Source organism: Diceros bicornis, chromosome 4 (genome assembly GCF_020826845.1).
Source record: "Diceros bicornis minor isolate mBicDic1 chromosome 4, mDicBic1.mat.cur, whole genome shotgun sequence".
NCBI lineage: Eukaryota > Metazoa > Chordata > Mammalia > Perissodactyla > Rhinocerotidae > Diceros > Diceros bicornis.
Window position 1 is genome coordinate 99,373,206 of NC_080743.1, and position 18,479 is coordinate 99,391,684.

At 46.7% G+C, this 18,479-nt stretch overlaps 1 protein-coding gene across 1 annotated transcript in view; it reads right to left on the reverse strand.

Moving 5' to 3' along the window:
* Nucleotides 1-18,479, reverse strand: part of LOC131404954 (MAP kinase-activated protein kinase 2) — a 46,256-nt gene that overhangs the window by 5,150 nt on the left and 22,627 nt on the right. Inside the window, exons 2-3 of the mRNA XM_058540181.1 lie at nt 252-391; nt 1-65 (exon numbers count right to left, since the gene is read on the reverse strand). Coding sequence (XP_058396164.1) covers nt 1-65; nt 252-391 — 205 coding nt within the window. The remainder of the gene's footprint in view (nt 66-251; nt 392-18,479) is intronic.

An 18,479-nucleotide genomic window follows, 5' to 3' on the forward strand; every position in this document is an offset into this window, starting at 1 on the left:
CTCTTTCTGTGAAGGCTTGGTCTCCTCGGTCCTGGATTCGGCTAAAGAGTTCTCCACCATCCAAACTGAAACAAAGCCACAGTGAGATCTGGCGAGCACGGCATCCCGCCACCCCTCTCCACTGCGCCCAGAAGAATCAAGCATTGACACTTGAAGCTTCAGTCCAGGCCCGGGCAGTCCTCAGAAGGTAGGGGTCTGAGCATGGAGTGGGGACAGGCTGGGTCAGGAACAGAACAGGCGGGGTTGCTCACCACTCCATGACGATCAGCAGGCACTTCCTCCCCGCATACAGATTCTCATAGACATCCACGATGCGCACGATGTGAGGGCACTGCGAGGCCCGCCAGTGCAGCTCTACCTCACGGCGGGCCTTGGGGCAGTCCTGAAGCATCTACAAGGCAAACAGCCTCCTGTGTACCTGTGCTGTCTCTGCAGGGGGACCGCTGGCCACTGCCCCACGGGCCTAACCCGAGGCCCTGGCCCACGCACCCACGGACATCCCCACTGATACACTACCCGTCCCCACGACCGCTGGTCCTCCAACAGCCCCCTGGCATTTTCCCTGGCCTCTCCTCCTCCTAAATCCTGATTTAGAGCTTTGCAGCTCCCTGATCTGCTCTAAAAGAAACTCAAGATGACCTCTCATGGGGCCTTGACAGCTACACTGAGATCAGCCCTTGCCCATTCTGTCCAGCTGGGCCCTTCCCCAGCTAAGGGCATGAAGTCTATTCTAAGAAGGCAGGCAGCAGTTGGGCACTGGAAGACAAGGGGTAAAGGAGGCATGGAGAGAAAGAAAGACTGAGGAACACCAATACAACAATGAAAAGGGGCCTAGAGAGAGGAGAGATTCCAGAATCAACAAGAAAAGTTACTGCCAACATCCCTCAAACCCAGCACACCAAATCCAGAGCAACATTCTTTCTCTCTCTGAGGTTTACTTCATTCAACCAACACTTAGCCTCGGGAGTCAGCCCGATGTGTTTTGAATCCCAGTTCTTACCAGGTTTGCAACCTTGAGCAAGTTACTTAACTCACAGGCCATGCTCACGTCCCTTCCTCTTGCATGGACCAGGTGGCCAAGGGCATTAAAGGAGCCTGGATCCCTCACCAGCCTCAGGGGCTGAATCTTGACTAGTTCAAGCCAGCCTCATTAATTCCAGGCCTTTATTAGTGACTAGCTTGGGAACAAGCCGAAGACCCAACACTGGCCAAGGACTTGGTAGGAAGTCTGCTGAGAGCCCTCTTAAAGGAGCACAAGGACCCTGCATCATCTCTCCGGCATAGGGCACCATAAGGGGGACCTGCCTAGGAAGATAAACCAATGCAACCAGGAGAGGTGGCAACTACCTGGATCAAGCATCCTTCATGACCTCTTTTTAGTAAGATAATGATCCTTCCTTACTATTTAAACTGCTTTTAGTAGAATTTTTTGTTGCTCAGAGCCAAAGCATTTGATATATCCCTTTGTAAAATGGGGATAGATTTGTTGTGAGGATTAAACGAAACAATTCTGCAAAGCGCCTAGCAGCGTGTGGGGCACGTGCTCCATGACAGCAATTGTCACTTTCATTACAGAATGTCTGCTAAGGGCACGGCACAGATGTCAAAATAATTAAGACACAAACCCTGACAGACTTACATCTCCATGGGGAGTCAAGATGAGCCACTACAGTACAGTTAGAGAGGCGGAGTGCACGGGGGACGGTCAGGCTGAGAGGGAAATGACAGAAGAGAAGGCGTCCAGGCAGGGAACACGGCGGGAATCGGGGCACTGACTGCCAGGGAGTGGAGCTGGAGTTGGGGGGTGGGGGGCACAACAGGCAGGGCTGAGAGACCTGCTGGAGCGTGCATGACGCTCGGTAAGTAAGATCCGACGGCCAGGTGTGAGCCAGATTTCACAGAGGGCAGTGAAAGGCAAACACAGGAACTGCCAACAGTAAAACTACGTTCATTTATGCTCTGGTCCATGATGCTGGGCCTTTTCTACCTGTACAACAATTGCCATTTTACGGGACGAGGAAACAGACTCAGAGGAGCAGTGTGTGCAGGGCTGAGTTCCTGGGGAAAGGCAAAGCCAGGGCGGAATCCAGGCCTGGAGGTTTCCAAAGCCCGAGCCTTCTCCACGACACCACGCAGCGTGTAGACGAGGGTGGAGGCCGGGATTTGTCAATCTCGGACCACCAACTGCAGCCTGACTTTGCAGAGGCAATCCCCAAACTAGTGTCCAGATAATTCAGTCTCCTAGGGAGCAGACAGGAGGTGAGGGCCCCATGGGGTGACACTGCCACCTGGTGGCCATCTGAGGACACTGCACAGGTCCTGAGTTCTGCCACCTTCAACTTCATTCATTTGGATGGAGCAGGGAACAGGTTTAGGTGCCGGCCACTTTCATTTGCCTGTAATTCAACTCAACAAGCATGCGTTGAGCTCCTCCCACGGGCCACACATTGTGCTGGATGTCAAGAGCAAAGAGAAGAGTCCTGATCTGAAAGAACTCTGATGGGGAGGGGGAGCTGGGCACGCGGGGAGGCAGACACACAGAAAATGCTTATAACGCAGTGAGATAACCTGCTGAAGACTGAGAAGTTCAAAGGCTCAGGAGCAAAAGTTCTCAGAGCAGCCAAACAGGAGAGACCTCTACCACCCACTACAGGTACACAAGAACTAACGCCCAGAGGAAGGATCAAGGTTGTCAAATTTACTCAAACACAGTCAGGAGAGACTTGGGCCCAGGTCTGGAATGCGTCAATTTCTGGTTGCACAGCCTTGGAGAGGTTTACCTTTCTGAGCCTGCTGTGCATCTCTAAGCTGGGGGTATAATACCTGCCTGGCCTCCTCCGTCACAGAGCCACTGCAAGATCTAATGGAATAATACGTCTAAGAGTGCTTTGCTATCAGACAGGCACTCATCACTGTAAACCAGCAGCATACCTGCCGCAGCACAGGGGCCCTCTCCATCACCTCTGAGTTGAGGCTAGAGTGTGCTGATGTAGACAGTACAAGTCGCCAGCAACACTGTGGGCTGGATTTCTGTCTGCAGCCTGGTGACCACCACCTGGGAACCAGCTCCACGCTCTACCAAACCAGAGCTGTGCTAAGCGAGGGCGCACCGAGGCCTAAACCCAAGTGCATGCCCCTCGGGCCCTCCTGAGCTCAGAGCATGCACTCCAGGTTCTGCTCTCTCTGTCTTAGACATGCTCAAGTGTGTGGCATTAGGCAAAAGAGAATGTGCAGTCAGAAAGCCTGGGTTCACATATCACCTCCAGACTTACACTCGATTCTTCACCTGGTAGAGGAGCCAGATGGTCCTAGGACAACACACCTTGCCTTGGGAATCACACACAACTCGCATCCCAGTTCTGCACTTCCTCCCTTGTGTCAGGCAAGCCAATCTACCTTTCAGAAAAGGGTTTCCTCATCTGTAACACTGGGTTCGACTTAGCAAAATAAGTCAATTGGAAAGTGTAGTAGTTTTAAATTCTGAGAGAAACACAGTAAGAATTTCCCACGAAGACTGGTAATTGACATCCAGGCGCATGTTCATCAGAAATCCCTGAATGGATGTGAAAACCAGCCCAAGCAATGAAAGCAAGACCTTCAAACGAGTCAAGCGGGCAGGCTGGCCGACGTCATGGGGGCAGAGCCATGAAGAGCTAAAGAGGCTTTGCAGACAGCTGCGGGGTGCAGAAAGCCAGGAGAGGGGAAATCAAGAATGTGCTAATCTGGACTACAGGGCTAAGTAAAGAACAGCAGGGGAGGTGCCTGAGCTCCAAGCCAGAGAAGAGCCTGGGAAAGACAACAGGACTCCCAGGGTGCTGCCCGGCTACTAGCAGAGGTATGGCAGGTCCAATCAGAAGCCAAGAGGGCCGACAGGAAAGCCTCCCACCTCTCTGGCATGGACAAGGACAGTGGAGGCCAAAGGGCCAAAGGGCCTGGGACCACAGCCCTGAGGACTCGAGTGTGAAGGAAGGAGGGGCCTTGCACTGAAAAACCACAGGCCCTTAGACAAGGAACGTCTATAAGGGATTGTGAAATATTTTCAGCCCATGCTAAGCCTGGAATGGATACTGTGACTTGCCTGGGACCCCCATAGTTTGCATCTGAAATTCCCTTGCACCCTGGAAAAGGTTAATTGTTGCATGTGCTAGACTGCAATGTAATAGGGAAGGCCATTGACCAAGTGTGGCAGGGGCCAGGGGTCAGGCCACAGAGCCCACCGCCTGGGAGGGGACCTCTAGGGTTACAGTGGCAACGAGGGAGATGTAGGAGCTCTCCCAAAATACTGTTCCATGCCTCTGTCTTTGCCAGAAGCTGGAGGGAAAAAGAATGGTTCCCCCCTATCTCCCCGCACCAAACCTTCCATCATGGGGCCACATGAAAAGACTCAGGAGTAGTCAGCATCCTCAGCCTCGCTGAGCCAGAGAAAACAAAAGAAACAGAGCCCAGGGCCTGAGGCACTGCTCACCAGCAAGTCAGACATGAGGACGGTAGGGAAGGAACAGGGGCCCCGGGCCCCAAGGGATCGTCCCCTTCACAATCTCCACCACTTAACAGGGTGTGAACACAGGGATGTTTTTAATCCCTTTGTGACTCAGTTTCCTATCTTGTTAAATACCATGAAATGAGTTAATACATTCACAGTCTGTAAATTACTAACAACAGTGCCTGGCACACCGTAAGCACTGCATTAGTGTCTGCTATTGTTACTCTGCCCCCCCCACCCCTCATGTGTCAGGGTGCCACTGGGGTGGGTAGCTGGAATCCCGTTCACACTCATCTCATTTAAGGTGTTATTAATAGCTCTAGGCACTGAGTAAGGGGGACCCAGAGCACTGGGAGAGAAGCAGGATTTGGCATCCTAGCCCTGGGCTCCCCCTCCCCCTCCCTACACCACGTAAACTGGACAGCTGGGGGCGGGGGTGCATGCGTGTGAGAGAAGGAAGCCATCCCTTCCCAAGACTGATGCACTGCCAAGAATGATGCAAAAGTCTGAGTCAGGCTGAGTATGTTGCCGGTGGGGGGGGTGTGTTGTTAAACAAGACCTCCTCTGCACCGGCAGCAGGAGGTCAAGGAGAAGGCCATGTGTCATGCACCAACCCCCAACCTGTGGACCAGGCCTGCTCACTCCCCACCCTCTCCCCTCCCTGGCCACATGGAGGGGGTCAGATCTGGGTGCTTCACGGGGTGGAAACAAAAGAGGAAGACTGCTGCCAGGAGTCCCAGCAACCTCCTCAGCACAGAGCCAGCCAGCAGCAGGCAGCCAGGACCCGGGGAGCCCCTGCTCCTGGGAGCACTCGTGTTAAATGGGTGCTAAGTACTTCCCACACGGAACCCTCACACCTGCCCCGGGAGGAAGCATCCTATTTTATAAACGAAAAAACTCAGGCTCAGAGAACCCAAGCCATTAGTTCAAGGCCTTTCAGCCAGCTGTCTGTGGCAGGGCTGGAATTTGAACCCCATCCTCTTTCTCTCAAAGCCTCTTTTCTACCACCCCATCGTAAGGCAAAGGGTACAAAATCTGCCCAAGACTGTCCATGACATCAACAGCCAAAAATGGGGGCTGAAATGTACATCTGCCTTCAAGTACAAACCCCTTGATCTTGAAATTCCTCTTTTAGAATTTTACCCTAAGGTACTAGCCCTAGTGGAGCTTTAAGGAGATATATATTCCATCATCATTTACCTTAACTGGAAACGGCTAGCACACTGAATGCCCAGCAATAAGCAACAGAGACTGCTTCTTTTACAAGTGCATTTATCTATACAATCTGTAATTATTAAAATCATGTTTCAGAAGTTCCCATATTCAATGGGAAATGGATTCCTAAGTGCCCATTATATTCTCATGGGTGTCACCGTCAGTGGTGGCACTGTTTTTTTCTTTTGCAGCACACATCCCAATCTTAGATACTTTCTAATAAATAAATTTAAAGAAACTGATAGAAATGAAAAAGCAGGTTACAAAGCCTTATGTACAGCACAGTTCTATATGTATATTTATTTATATCTGTGTGTGTATGTATATAACAGGAAGGCCATTCATATTCAGTCAAATGTTAATAGTAATTATTACATCTGAGAGATAGGATTATAGGCAACAATTTTCTTTATTATATCTTTACTTTCTAGGTGATTTACAATTAGTGTATATACTTTTTAAAGAGGCAAAGAAGCTTAGCTCTCCAAGTGTTAATGGGAGGCTGTCATCCACATGCCCAGGCCCTGCAGCCAGGGAGCAGCGCCTTGGGGCTGCCGGGCAGCTCTGCCAGGGGCTCTACCAGGCGGCTCAGACACCCCAAGTCCCTGGACCAGGGGCTGCCCTCTTGGAGTTTTGAACAGGAAAGCAGCTCACGCCCAGGGGTGCCTACACCTCTCTCCCTAAGAAAGGGAGAAGATAAAGAGAAGTGTAGTGAAACCTGTTCACTCATTCTCTGTCCTGCTCCCGCTCCCTGGGCCTGACCCAGCCCTCCTCAGCTCCCCAGCTCCACGGAGGGTATCTGTGTCTGGCTCAAAGATCTTTGGACCTCTCCTTTTAGACTGAACCTGGGGACCTGGGCCCCCCACAGCCCTATACTAGCGAAAAAGAAAGGTGTGAGGAGCTCATGAGGCTGCAGGACCAGGACCCATGGGCCTTACGTCATTTCTTTTTTCTTTTTTTTTTTTTTTTGAGGAAGATGGGCCCTGAGCTAACATCTGCCAATCCTCCTCTTTTTTTTTTTTTTTTTTTTTGCTGAGGAAGACTGGCCCTGGGCTAACATCCATGCCCATCTTCCTCCACTTTATATGGGACGCCGCCACAGCATGGCTTGCCAAACAGTGCGTTGGTGCACGCCCAGGATACGAACCAGCGAACCCTGGGCCGCGCAGCGGAGCACGCGCACTTAACCACTTGCGCCACCGGGCCGGCCCCTACATCATTTCTTATCTCCGCGCAGTCCCTCCAAAGCCCCCATCCCTGGATCTGAGCCAGGGAGGGAAAGAGGGAGGAGACACAGCCCTGAACCTCACCCGCCCACACTGCCCAACTCAGCAGAAGCCTGGAGCGCCCAGTATATGCCACACGTTGGTTTGGAGGGTGCTGGCACACAGCAGACAACACGACAAATAATGCTGTGCCCCACGGAACTCACATTTTAATGCAGGAGGTACACAATAAACAAGTTTTCTTTTTAATTTTTAATTACACATTGTGGTTTGTGCTGCAAAGGAAATGAATAGGGTGCTGCTACAGAAGCAGCAACGGTGGTGAGGGAGACTCGCTCACCCCCAAATTACAGGGAGCTGCTTAAGGCTGGAGAGATGTGTCACATTTCTCCTTTCATCTAGCCCAGCTCGGGAACATAAGAGATGACAAGTAGATAAGTCTTGGTTGAAATGATGCCTTTCCTCTACATCTATGGGGGAAAAAAAGAGTATATCCTCCTTCTAGAAGCCCTGCAAAGCTCAGTGAGGAGAAACTGATGCTCCTCCCCTCAAAAATTAACCTAAACACAAAGCTCACAGCAGATTTTAAAAATCTTAGAAGGTAGTCAAAATAAAAGATATACAGAAGTACATCATCGGGGTCCCTCATGTTGGCGCACACATTCCTAAACATTTGGTTGGGGGGTAAATGCGCTTCTCTATTTGTTACTGACCTCCATTAATGTGCTGGGGAAAAATCCCCACCCAAAACAAAGCTAAAACTTACGATGGGGCATCCAGTACCAAAAGCCTTAAAACAACTATGCCACACTGCCCAGAAGATGAGCGTGACCTCCCCGTGGTCCCACCCTCGCTCTCCAGGACCTTCCCAGAGCAGCCACCAAGGACAGATGGTCCACAAAAAGCAAGAGGCTTAAATGTCACACTGTAAATGACAGATTTTTTTACAATATTTGCAACACATGATGGATAAAAGGCTAACTTAAGTCTGGCAAATCAACTGTAAAAGATTAACAGTCCAATACAAAAATGGCCAAAGAATAAGGATAGGCAGTTCAAAGAAACAGAAACACAGATGCCAAATGAAAGACGCTTGCTGCAACTCATTAAAAGAGAAATGTTTACAAAAACAATGACGATAATTTCACCAGAATGGCAAAACTGTTTTTAACGTTTGACCAAAAACAAAACAAAATAAAACTCTTAGGTTTACTGCAAAGATTTGGGGGAAAGGCACTCTCTCATACACTCAGTAGGGACAGAAATTAGTATATTTTGGGAGGAATTTGGCCATATCTATCAAAATTGTAAATGTTCAAACCTTGGATCCACTAATCACCCAGCGAGAAAATCACCCTGCAAATACATTTTAAGGACAAAAAAACTGGTAAGAACCTCAATGTGGACCACTAAGGAGCTGCTCCGAGAAACGGCAGCACACCCACACAGCAGAGCACTGCACAGCCTCGTGAAGGAGCGAGGGGGCTGCACCGCCGCTGCGGGAGAAGTGGGTGTTAACAGACGGGGAGGCAGACAAGGAATAGGCTGATACTCTGGCTTTCTCATTAAGGTTCTAGTTCTTGTTAATGACACTGCATTGCATTGCTTAAGTAACTTTTAAAGTATATTCACAAAGACAAGAAGCAAAACATTGATTAGTGGTGAATTATAAATGGTGGTAATATAGGTAACATTTTCTTCTTCTGTGTATTTTTTTAATTTCCAAAAATAAAAAGTACTGTATAGAATGTAAAATACAATGCCAGTTGGGTGGTGGTGGTGGTGGTGTTTTGTTTTTTAAGGCAGAGGGGAGAAGATATAAGGATTTGTGGATGCTTAAAATTTTCTGAAGGTATTTACCCAAAAAAAATGTTAACAGTGTTGACCACTAGGGACTAGAAACTAGAGAGAAGCTTGTATTTTTCCTATTTTTTTTTCTTTTCTTTTTCCTTTTCATTTTATATCTTTCTGCATCGTTTGGATCTTTACCATCTGCATGTATTTCTTTTTAAAAATTAAATTGACGGGTTTAGATTTTGAGGTGCGGTCTACCTCAGGTCTTACAATCCCTGGCCTGAGACACTAATACGTTATCCATGCCCCAAAAGCAAGCCGACCTTCCTGTTAGAGCGGGAGGTGAGTGGAGACAGGGGATCCCCCTGCGGCCGCAGGAGGAAGAAGGGCCTGGTGTAACTAAGTGTGAGGGTAACCCAGCTGATGTAAAGGCCTGGCATCTTCCTGGAGAATACAACCGACACATGGCAAGGAACAGGCCCCAAATCAGCACTGCTAACCACTTCTGACTTATATGGAAACAAGCGCTGCACACAGCAGGCTGTCAACCACTCTGGAGTCTTGGGTAGGAAACTGAAAGACTAAGGGACACAGATATTTGTTTCTTCCAGTAGAGGATTATGACTTCGAAAGAGAAAGAGGAATATTCACATATACCGCATCAGCCATGTGTCAGGTGCACTTTATATATAGGAAATATGCTACATTTAAGCCTCCTAACAGCCGTCTGGAATACAGGCAATTGCTGACTCCATTTACAGGTGTGGCAACCAAGGCCCGGAGAAGTAACTTGCCCAAGGCCAGGTGGCTAGAAAATGATAGAGCCAAAATTCAGACCCAATTCAGACTCTAACCTACAGGTTCCTTTTTTTTCCCACTACAAATGAGGCTTTGGCAAACCAACCCCAAGCTGCTGATATTAGTTTACTGTTGCCCTGTCTCCTTCCTCCTAAACGGCTTCCTCTCCTGCTCTGTTCACAGCTCTGCCCATTTATCTCTGCATCCACCAGGCCCAACAGAGAGCTGAGTGCAGCAGAGCTGCAACACAGACTTAGTGATTAAATAGGCAGATTGTATATTACAGCAACTCCACAGGCCGTGGCCTACAGCAAGATCCAAGGCATCTTCCCTGAGACACAGGCACACAGCGGTACAAGGAAACACACTAAACTCTCCAAGTTGGCTTTAAGCTAAAATTTGAGTGACAGGAAGAAAAAGGCCACGTTCTTTGTAGTATCTAGGTATGACTTTAAAAAATCCACAGAGATGGACAAATTATCAAGAGAAATGAAGATGGAAAGAGGTCAGGAACACTGCTTCTGGCCTGTGCAGCCTCCGTCAATTGACCCTGTACAGCTGACAAAGCACATTCAAACCGTCAACTGGAAGCGACAAATGCAATCTTACCCTCATCATCCCAGTTCAGTGGAATGAGATTCACGGCATGTACACCTTAATCAACAGATCTAAGGGAGGTGGAGGGAGCTGAGAGAAAGTGGAGGAAGAGAAGGGTCCTACAAACGAAGAGGGCAGTACACACACACACACACACTCTACCCCTGACAATTCCTCACAGACAGACAGACACACACACACACACACACACACTCCACCCTGACAATTCCTCACACCTAAGACTGGAGAACAGCCGGGTGAGGAGAGAAGGAAAAAGGAAGCAGAAGTATTATTGTGGTAACACATGGAAGAATACCCCGTCAGAGGCAGAAGAGATGAACCACTCTTTCCTACACAGTTAGCACAAATGGCCCAGACACAAGACAGAGCTCCAGCCACCGAACGTGAACTCGAGGACATCTGAGAGGGAGATGAAGTCTTTCTCTGCTAAGAGCAGGGCACCTGATAAACCCTTGTCTTACCTTACTAACGAGTTCACCTCTCACACAGCCGAAGATGCAAGAAAGGGAACTGCTACCCTGACCTCAATTGTGATCAGGAAGCAAAGTCTAGTGAATTATGTTAAAAAGAAAAAAAACCTTAGTTAGCAAAAACAATAATAACAACAAGAATACCACATTGGGAGGAAGTAACCTTGTCATTCATTTCAGAGTTCAAAGGAGGAAGAAAAAACCTGGGGACAAAAACAGTTGTTTAGCCTAGACTTCCAGAAAACCAATATTTAGACGTTGGGACAAAGCACCATATGAGCAGGGATCCCAAAAGGCAATCCATTTTGAAAGATAGGGCCTGGTCTCCAACAAGTGGATTCTGATCATCTAAAACACAATAATCCCCAAAAAAGAAACCAAGAGGAGGGAGCCACAGATGGTAAAGCCACAGATGATAAGGCCACAGCACAGGGAGCTCTCTGATGAGCTCAGACAGGAAAGGATGTGTCCAAAGACACGAACGACTGCCCATACCAAAAGAGAGGGGTGTGGGCTCATAAAGCAGAGTGAGCAGGGCTGGTGAGAATCCAAGAACTACTAGAAGCATGTCTTGAGCCTCTATGCAAAGCTGTAAGACGAACCAGGGAGGAAGTGGCCCCACAAGGGGACAGAGGAGCTAATCTACAAAAGTGACAGAGAGTGGGGGAACGTTCATCTCCAATACATTCCATCTCTTCTATCAAGGAGAATGCTCTTCAGGCTGGAACAAGCTAAACACTGACACGCACATACTTAAGGGAAACCTCAAATCCAAGCTGGACCAAGAACCAACTTACAATCACCCAAGGATTCTGAGTTAACAGATGCCGACCTTCTTCTATCACACCCCAGGATGCAGCAAGGATCTGCGGGTGTGATTCCAGAACCACGGACGGTGTTCATTCAGGGGCACGAGGAAGAGGAGACAGGCAATGCTCTGCTTCTTGGCAGCAGACACTCCCTCGGCACCCACTATGCTTCAGGCCTAGACTAAACACTTGGGGATTCAAGGAGTTCACAGGCCAGTCAAGGAAAAGAAACAACATGCAAACAGAATTAAGAAGGACTGCTTAACTTCACAGCTGTTTCTGGCAAAGCTCTAGAACAGATCATGATTGGACCATCACAATCCAGCCTGAGTTCCCTGAGAAGCCATGGCAAACTGGTCTCATTTCCTTTTTTAGCAGGTTACTCAATTATAGACCAAAGGAACGCCAGACGCAGGGGCCTTGACTTCTATAAAGTACAATATGGACAAAGTCTCCTGCCAGACCTTTGGGATGACAAAGCACTTTGATAATATGTGCAATTGTTATAAATGACCAATTATAAAGTGTTAATGGATCTGGGACAGGCTAAACAACCACCAAATTGAACCCACTGCTCCCTCTGGCTTGCTCCCCAGCCTCAGTAAATGACAATGACATCACCATCTAGCCAGGCCCCCAGATAGAAATCTTTTCTTTTTTTTTTTTTTGTGTGAGGAAGATCAGCCCTGAGCTAACATCCATGCCAATCCTCCTCTTTTTTGCTGAGAAAGACCGGCTCTGAGCTAACATCTACTGCCAATCCTCCTCCTTTTTTTTTTTTCTTTTTCCCCAAAGCCCCAGTAGATAGTTTTAGGTCATAGTTGCACATCCTTCTAGTTGCTGTATGTGGGACGCAGCCTCAGCATGGCCGGAGAAGCGGTGCATCGGTGCACGCCCGGGATCCAAACCCGGGCCACCAGTAGCGAAGCGCACGCGCTTAACCTAAGCCACGGGGCCGGCCCCCAGATACAAATCTTGAAGTAGTCGCCCTCAGCCTCTCTCCCTCCCTCCCCCACACAACCATTCTGACTTTGTTTAGAAAGATCTCCCCAATCCATCTTCCCTTTTCTATTGCTGCCACGTGCTCGGTTCCCTTCTCTCTTTCGTGCTTTCTAACTGGTTTCTAGAGGGCAGACTTAATCTGTTCCAATACATCCTGCGTCAACCCCTGAAACGCAAATCTGAACGGGACATTTTCTTCCTTAAATACGTCCATTGGCTATAGGATAAAACCCAAACTCCTGAACTTGGTCTTTCCTAGTTCCTACCCATAATATTGCTGCCCTCACCTCCCAACAGTCTCTATACCTAAGCTACACTGAACTTGTGTCCTCAAACAAGCACGCCTTGTCATGACTCCAGGTCTTTGCACCCTTCAAGCATCAGTGCAATGTCACCTCCTCTGTGAAGCCTCCCTGACATCAGCCCCTTTCCTCTCTGCTCCCACAAGACTCGTGTTAAACTCCTACTTTAGCACTCACTGGTGTTATTTACAAGACTGCTCCTCCTCCTGCTGTATAGACCTTGTGCCTCTTGGAGGCTGGGACCATATCTCATTCACCTTTTGATTCCAAATCCTGCACCCAATACATGGCATTATGGATGGACTCAATAAATATTTGCTTGTTGATTAAACCTAGAGAACACCTCCAAGTGACAAACCAAGGAATGCCATCTTTGGCTTTGCCTAGTATTTTACCAACAAGCTGGTTGAAGACACAGTAGACAGCAAGTTCATCAGACTTGCAAGGGACCAAAAATCGGGCATGTGCTAGTTAACAGACTTTTTAAAAGGTACAGTAGGTGAACATATGGCCAAAACTAATCCAAAACAAAGCCATAAGTTAGGGTTCAAAAAACCATCTACAATAGCCTGTGACAAAAGAGAGCTTTCTCAAGTCAGATCCACATATAATTAGAGCCTCGCACGATGAGTGCGAGCTAAGGCTCTGAAGCCAGGCTGCCTGCTGAGTCCCAGTTCCTCCAGTAACTAGATGTGGGACCCTGGAAGATTCCTAACCGTCTCAGACCTCCAGTTTCCTTCAGTGTAATACAGAGATGATAACAATACCTACCCCTAGGGTTGCTGTTTAGTTAATAAAAACAACGTATTTGCAATTAGGATTGTGCTTAGGTCAACAAACTCTACTATTATTCCTTTGCTGCTGCTGCTGCTGTTGCTAAAAGCTACTTCTAAGAGAAGAGAAGAGAAGCTGTAAAGCCCTGTGGTTGAAAACAAGGGCACGGGAATTAGACTGGCCAAGGTCAAACGCCAGCTCTAAACTCAGCAGCTGCCTGGCCTGAGGCAGTCAGTTCACTTTCTAATCTCCATTGTCTTCATCCATTAAATGGGTTATGACAGTATCTGTCACAGATAGTCACTCCAGCGTTATTCCAAATGGGAAAAAACTGGAGATAAACTAAATGTCCATTAATAAAAAAACTGGTCAAATATTATGGTACATCCAGAATGGTGCATAAAATAATACACAATTGTCAAAAGAATGAGGTAGATCTAGATATGCTGAGATCAAAATTTCTCCGAAAAAGATATTCTTCCATGAAAAAAGCAAGCTGCAGATTGATACACATAGCCTGATCCTATTTTTGTAAAATTTTTGAAAAAGCAAAAGAAATGCTGTGTGTGTGTGTGTATTCACCTACACTTTTGTAAATATAGACAGCCTTTGCTTTGCACTGGAACCATACAAATGACCATGAAAAGAATCTTAATCACCAACGGGGAAAATTAAAGATTGTTCCGTGACCTTTAGAATTTGTCAAAACATTAAAAACCCTCTTACTGTCAGTTATAAATGAATAGAGAAATTAAAAAATAGTAAAACTAATATTTATTTAGTACACTGTAATAAAAAATATTAGAGACACTGAGAATGAGTGTTTTATTTCTTGGTAAAACTTATCCAGTGTAGTTTGAACAGTGCTTGCCTTCTCTTTGTTTAGCACACAACATGAAGAAAGCATCTATTCTAAGCCTTCGTAAATTGCCATACTCCTTTCTAAGTTTGGATCAGTTTCCAAAACTTTATCCTTTGGCTGTCAATGTCGCAAAATACCTCCAAGAGGGCCTTCAATGAGAAGTTTTTTCCCCAGCGTCGCTTCCTCTGAACTTCTTCTTCCTTCTCATCACAACCACTTATGGCAGTGACTTTGCCCTCACTGAGTGCCTCCGGCTGCATACTAGAGTCGTGAATGGTGACAACGTCGACATTCCTACAATCAGCTATGTATTCTACAATTCCATTTATGTTCAGCTCGAATTTCACTTCCCACATTACCACTCTTCATTTCTTTGCTGAAATTTCATCTTTGTTGGCCAATTCCCTCTTTCAATTATCTGTTTTTGTAAAATGGTGTGAGTTTATCACCAGGAGACAAGGAGGCAACACAACTGCACACTTGCCTGTCTCTGTGTGAACTCAATAGCGGAGGGGCAGTGACCACCACCGACAGACTCTGAAAGAAAGGATGTGATTGGTCACTGACCATAACAAACATCTGCTATGTACACAGTGATGTGTGGACTGAAGAGCTGGTAGCAAAGTTTGCACTCTATGCAATCACTCAGAGTTAATATACTACGGCAACTGGAATTTGAGCCATGCTGTTGGGGGACTGGTGCTATTTAACTAAACTGTGGTAAGTGAGATTCATGCATATTCATGCAAAACAAGGACTGTCTGTACAAAGGACATACTAATATGCAAGTATATACACTAAAGAGTAACAGGGTTACCCTTCAGGAAGAGCTACATTATTTAAATTTTTTTCAGTGACTAAGTTCTATACCTTGGGAATGGTTCTCAGTTCTATACCTTGGGAATGGTTCTCAACCTGAGATGATTTTCCCTCACAGGGGACATCTGAAAATGTCTGGAGACACTCTTGATTGTCGCAGCTTGGGGGGCATGGCGAGGGTTGCAACTGGATCTTTTGGGTAGAGGCCAGTGATGCTGCTGATTCCTACAAAGCATAGGACAATCCCCCACAACAAAGAAGTATCTGGTCCAAAAGGTCAATAGTGCCAAAGCTGACAAACTCTGTTTTAAACCAAACAGCCTTTTTTGCTTGTTTGTTTGTTTGTTTGTTTGTTTGTTTTTGTGAGGAAGACTAGCCCTGAGCTAACATCCATGCCAATCCTCCTCTTTTTGCTGAGGAAGATTGGCCCTGGGCTAACATCCGTGCCCATCTTCCTCTACTTTATATGGGACACCACCACAGGATGGCCTGCCAAGTGGTGCGTCGGTGCACGCCTGGGATCCGAACCGGTGAACCCCGGGCCACGGAAGGGGAGCGCACGAACTTAACTACTACGCCACCCAGCCAGCCCCTAAACCAAATAGTTTTTATTATTTTTTTTATTTAATTTTATTTATTTATTTATTTCCCCCCCAAAGCCCCAGTAGATAGTCGTATGTCATAGCTGCACATCCTTTTAGTTGCCGTATGTGGGACGCGGCCTTAGCATGGCCGGAGAAGCGGTGCGTCGCTGCGCGCCCGGGATCCGAACCCGGGCCGCCAGCAGCGGAGCGCGCGCACTTAACCGCTAAGCCATGGGGCCGGTCCCCAAATAGTTTTTAATAAGTTCTTTTTAATAGTACCTTTTTCATAAAGTAGTGGCAAAGATTAAATGAGATGATGGCAAGTAGAAAGTACAAAATAACTGCTATTAACATCAGAGGCTCTAAATGACTTCGAGCTGAATGAGCATCTTAATACCACCTTAGATTAGCGGTATTTTTTACAAACATTAACTCATCCGATCCATTGCCGTGATGTGGCTGCCAGACAGTTAACATCACCTTGAGCTCAATGACAGATCAAGACAGGAGTCCAGATCTAACCACACTCTGCACTTCTCAGACCACATCTAGAATCCAGTACTCACTTCTGGGCAAGACATTTGATAAAGAGTATTAAAATCCCAAAGGATGATGCCCAGGATGTAAAAGGTCTGAGAACCATGTCACATGAGAAACGTTCAATAAACCATGAGAATTAGCCTGAAGAAGAGAAACCCTGAAGGCTCAGTTGAGGGACTGGATGCAGTAAGAGTCCTAAAATTCTATAGGGCTGTCACAGAGAGGAGGGCTAAATTAGACTTGTCCTATGTGGTTTCCCCAAGGCAGAAGTCACAATGAGCTGTCGCACAATAGTAGGGGCCTGTACAGTAGTGAGCTCCCTATCCCTGGAAACATTCAAGCAGAGGCTGCCAGGAGGGGTCTCAGGGGATTCCTACATTGAGTAGGAGAAGAATCTAGATGAGCAATAAGGCACTTGATAACACTCACAATCTCAGGTGCAGAATACAATGAGAGGGCAGGAACAAGATGTAACAGCCTCCTTTGACCCAGCAACCCCACTCCTGGGTATTGACCCAAGAGAAATGAAAACATTATGTCCACAAAAAGACTTGTGCAAGAATGTTTATAGGAGCTTTATTCATCATAGTCAAAAACTGGAAACACTCCAAATGTCCATCAATAGGAGAATGGATAACAAATTACATCATATCCATACAACAAAATATTATTCCGCATAAAAAGGAGCAAACTACCTGTACATAGCAAACTACAGGTAACCATGTGGATGAACCTCACATAAAAGAGTTCATACTGTTTATTTCATTTATATGACATTCCAGAACAGGCAAAACTAGTCTATGGCAAAAAAACATCAGAACTGTGACCGTCTGGGATGGAACACGAGGGAACTTACTAGGGTAATAGAAGTTTTTGTTCTATATCTTGACAGAGGTTTGAGTTGCATGGCGGGAAGCATTTATCAAAACTCATCAAATGAGGAAACCATGAACAAAACAAAAAGCCCACCAACTGGGAGAAAATATTTGCAAATCATTTATCCAACAAGGGGTTGACTGACCTCCAGAATATATAAAGAACTCATGCAACTCAACAACAAAAAAACTAACAATCCAATCAAAAAATGGGCAGAAGATATGAACAGACATTTATCCAAAGAAGACATACTGATGGCCAACAGACACATGAAATGATGTTCAACATCACTAATTATTAGGGAAATGCAAATCAAAACTACAATGAGATATCACCTTACACCAGTTAGAATGGCTATAATTACCAAGACAAAAAACAACAAATCTTGGAGAGGATGTAGAGAAAGGGGAACCCTCATACACTGCTGGTGGGAATGCAAACTAGTGCAGCCACCATGGAAAACAGTACAGGGATTTCTCAAAATATTAAAAATAGAAATACCATACAGGGCCGGCCCCGTGGCTTAGCGGTTAAGTGCGTGCGCTCCGCTACTGGCAGCCCGGGTTCGGATCCCGGGTGCGCACCGACGCACCGCTTCTCCGGCCATGCTGAGGCCGCGTCCCACATACAGCAACTAGAAGGATGTGCAACTATGATACACAACTGTCTACTGGGGCTTTGGGGAAAAAAAAAAAAAAGGAGGAGGATTGGCAATGGATGTTAGCTCAGAGCTGGTCTTCTTCAGCAAAAAAGAGGAAGATTAGCATGGATGTTAGCTCAGGGCTGATCTTCCTCACAGACAAAAAAAAAGAAATACCATACAATCCAGGTATCCCACTACTGGGTAGTTATCCAAAGAACTTGAAATCAATGATCCAAAGAGATTTATGCACCCCTATGTTCATTGCAGCATTATTCAGAATAACCAAGACGTGGAACCAACCCAAGTGCCCTTCTACAGATGAATCGATAAAGACGATGTGGTATATATAAACAATGGAATACTCAGCCCTAAAAAAGACAAAATCGTCCCATTTGCAACAACACGGATGGACCTTGAGGGTATGATGTTAAGCGAAATAAGCCAGACAAAGACAAACACTGTGTGATTTCACTCATATGTGGAAGATAAACAAATACATGGATAAAGAGAACAGATTAGTGGTTACCAGAGAGGAAGGGGGTTGGGGGGTTGGCAAAAGGGGTAAAAGGGCATATATGTATAGTGACAGACAAAAATTAGACCACTGGTGGTGAGCACAATGAAGTCTATTCAGAAATTGATAAATAATAATGCTATTCAGAAA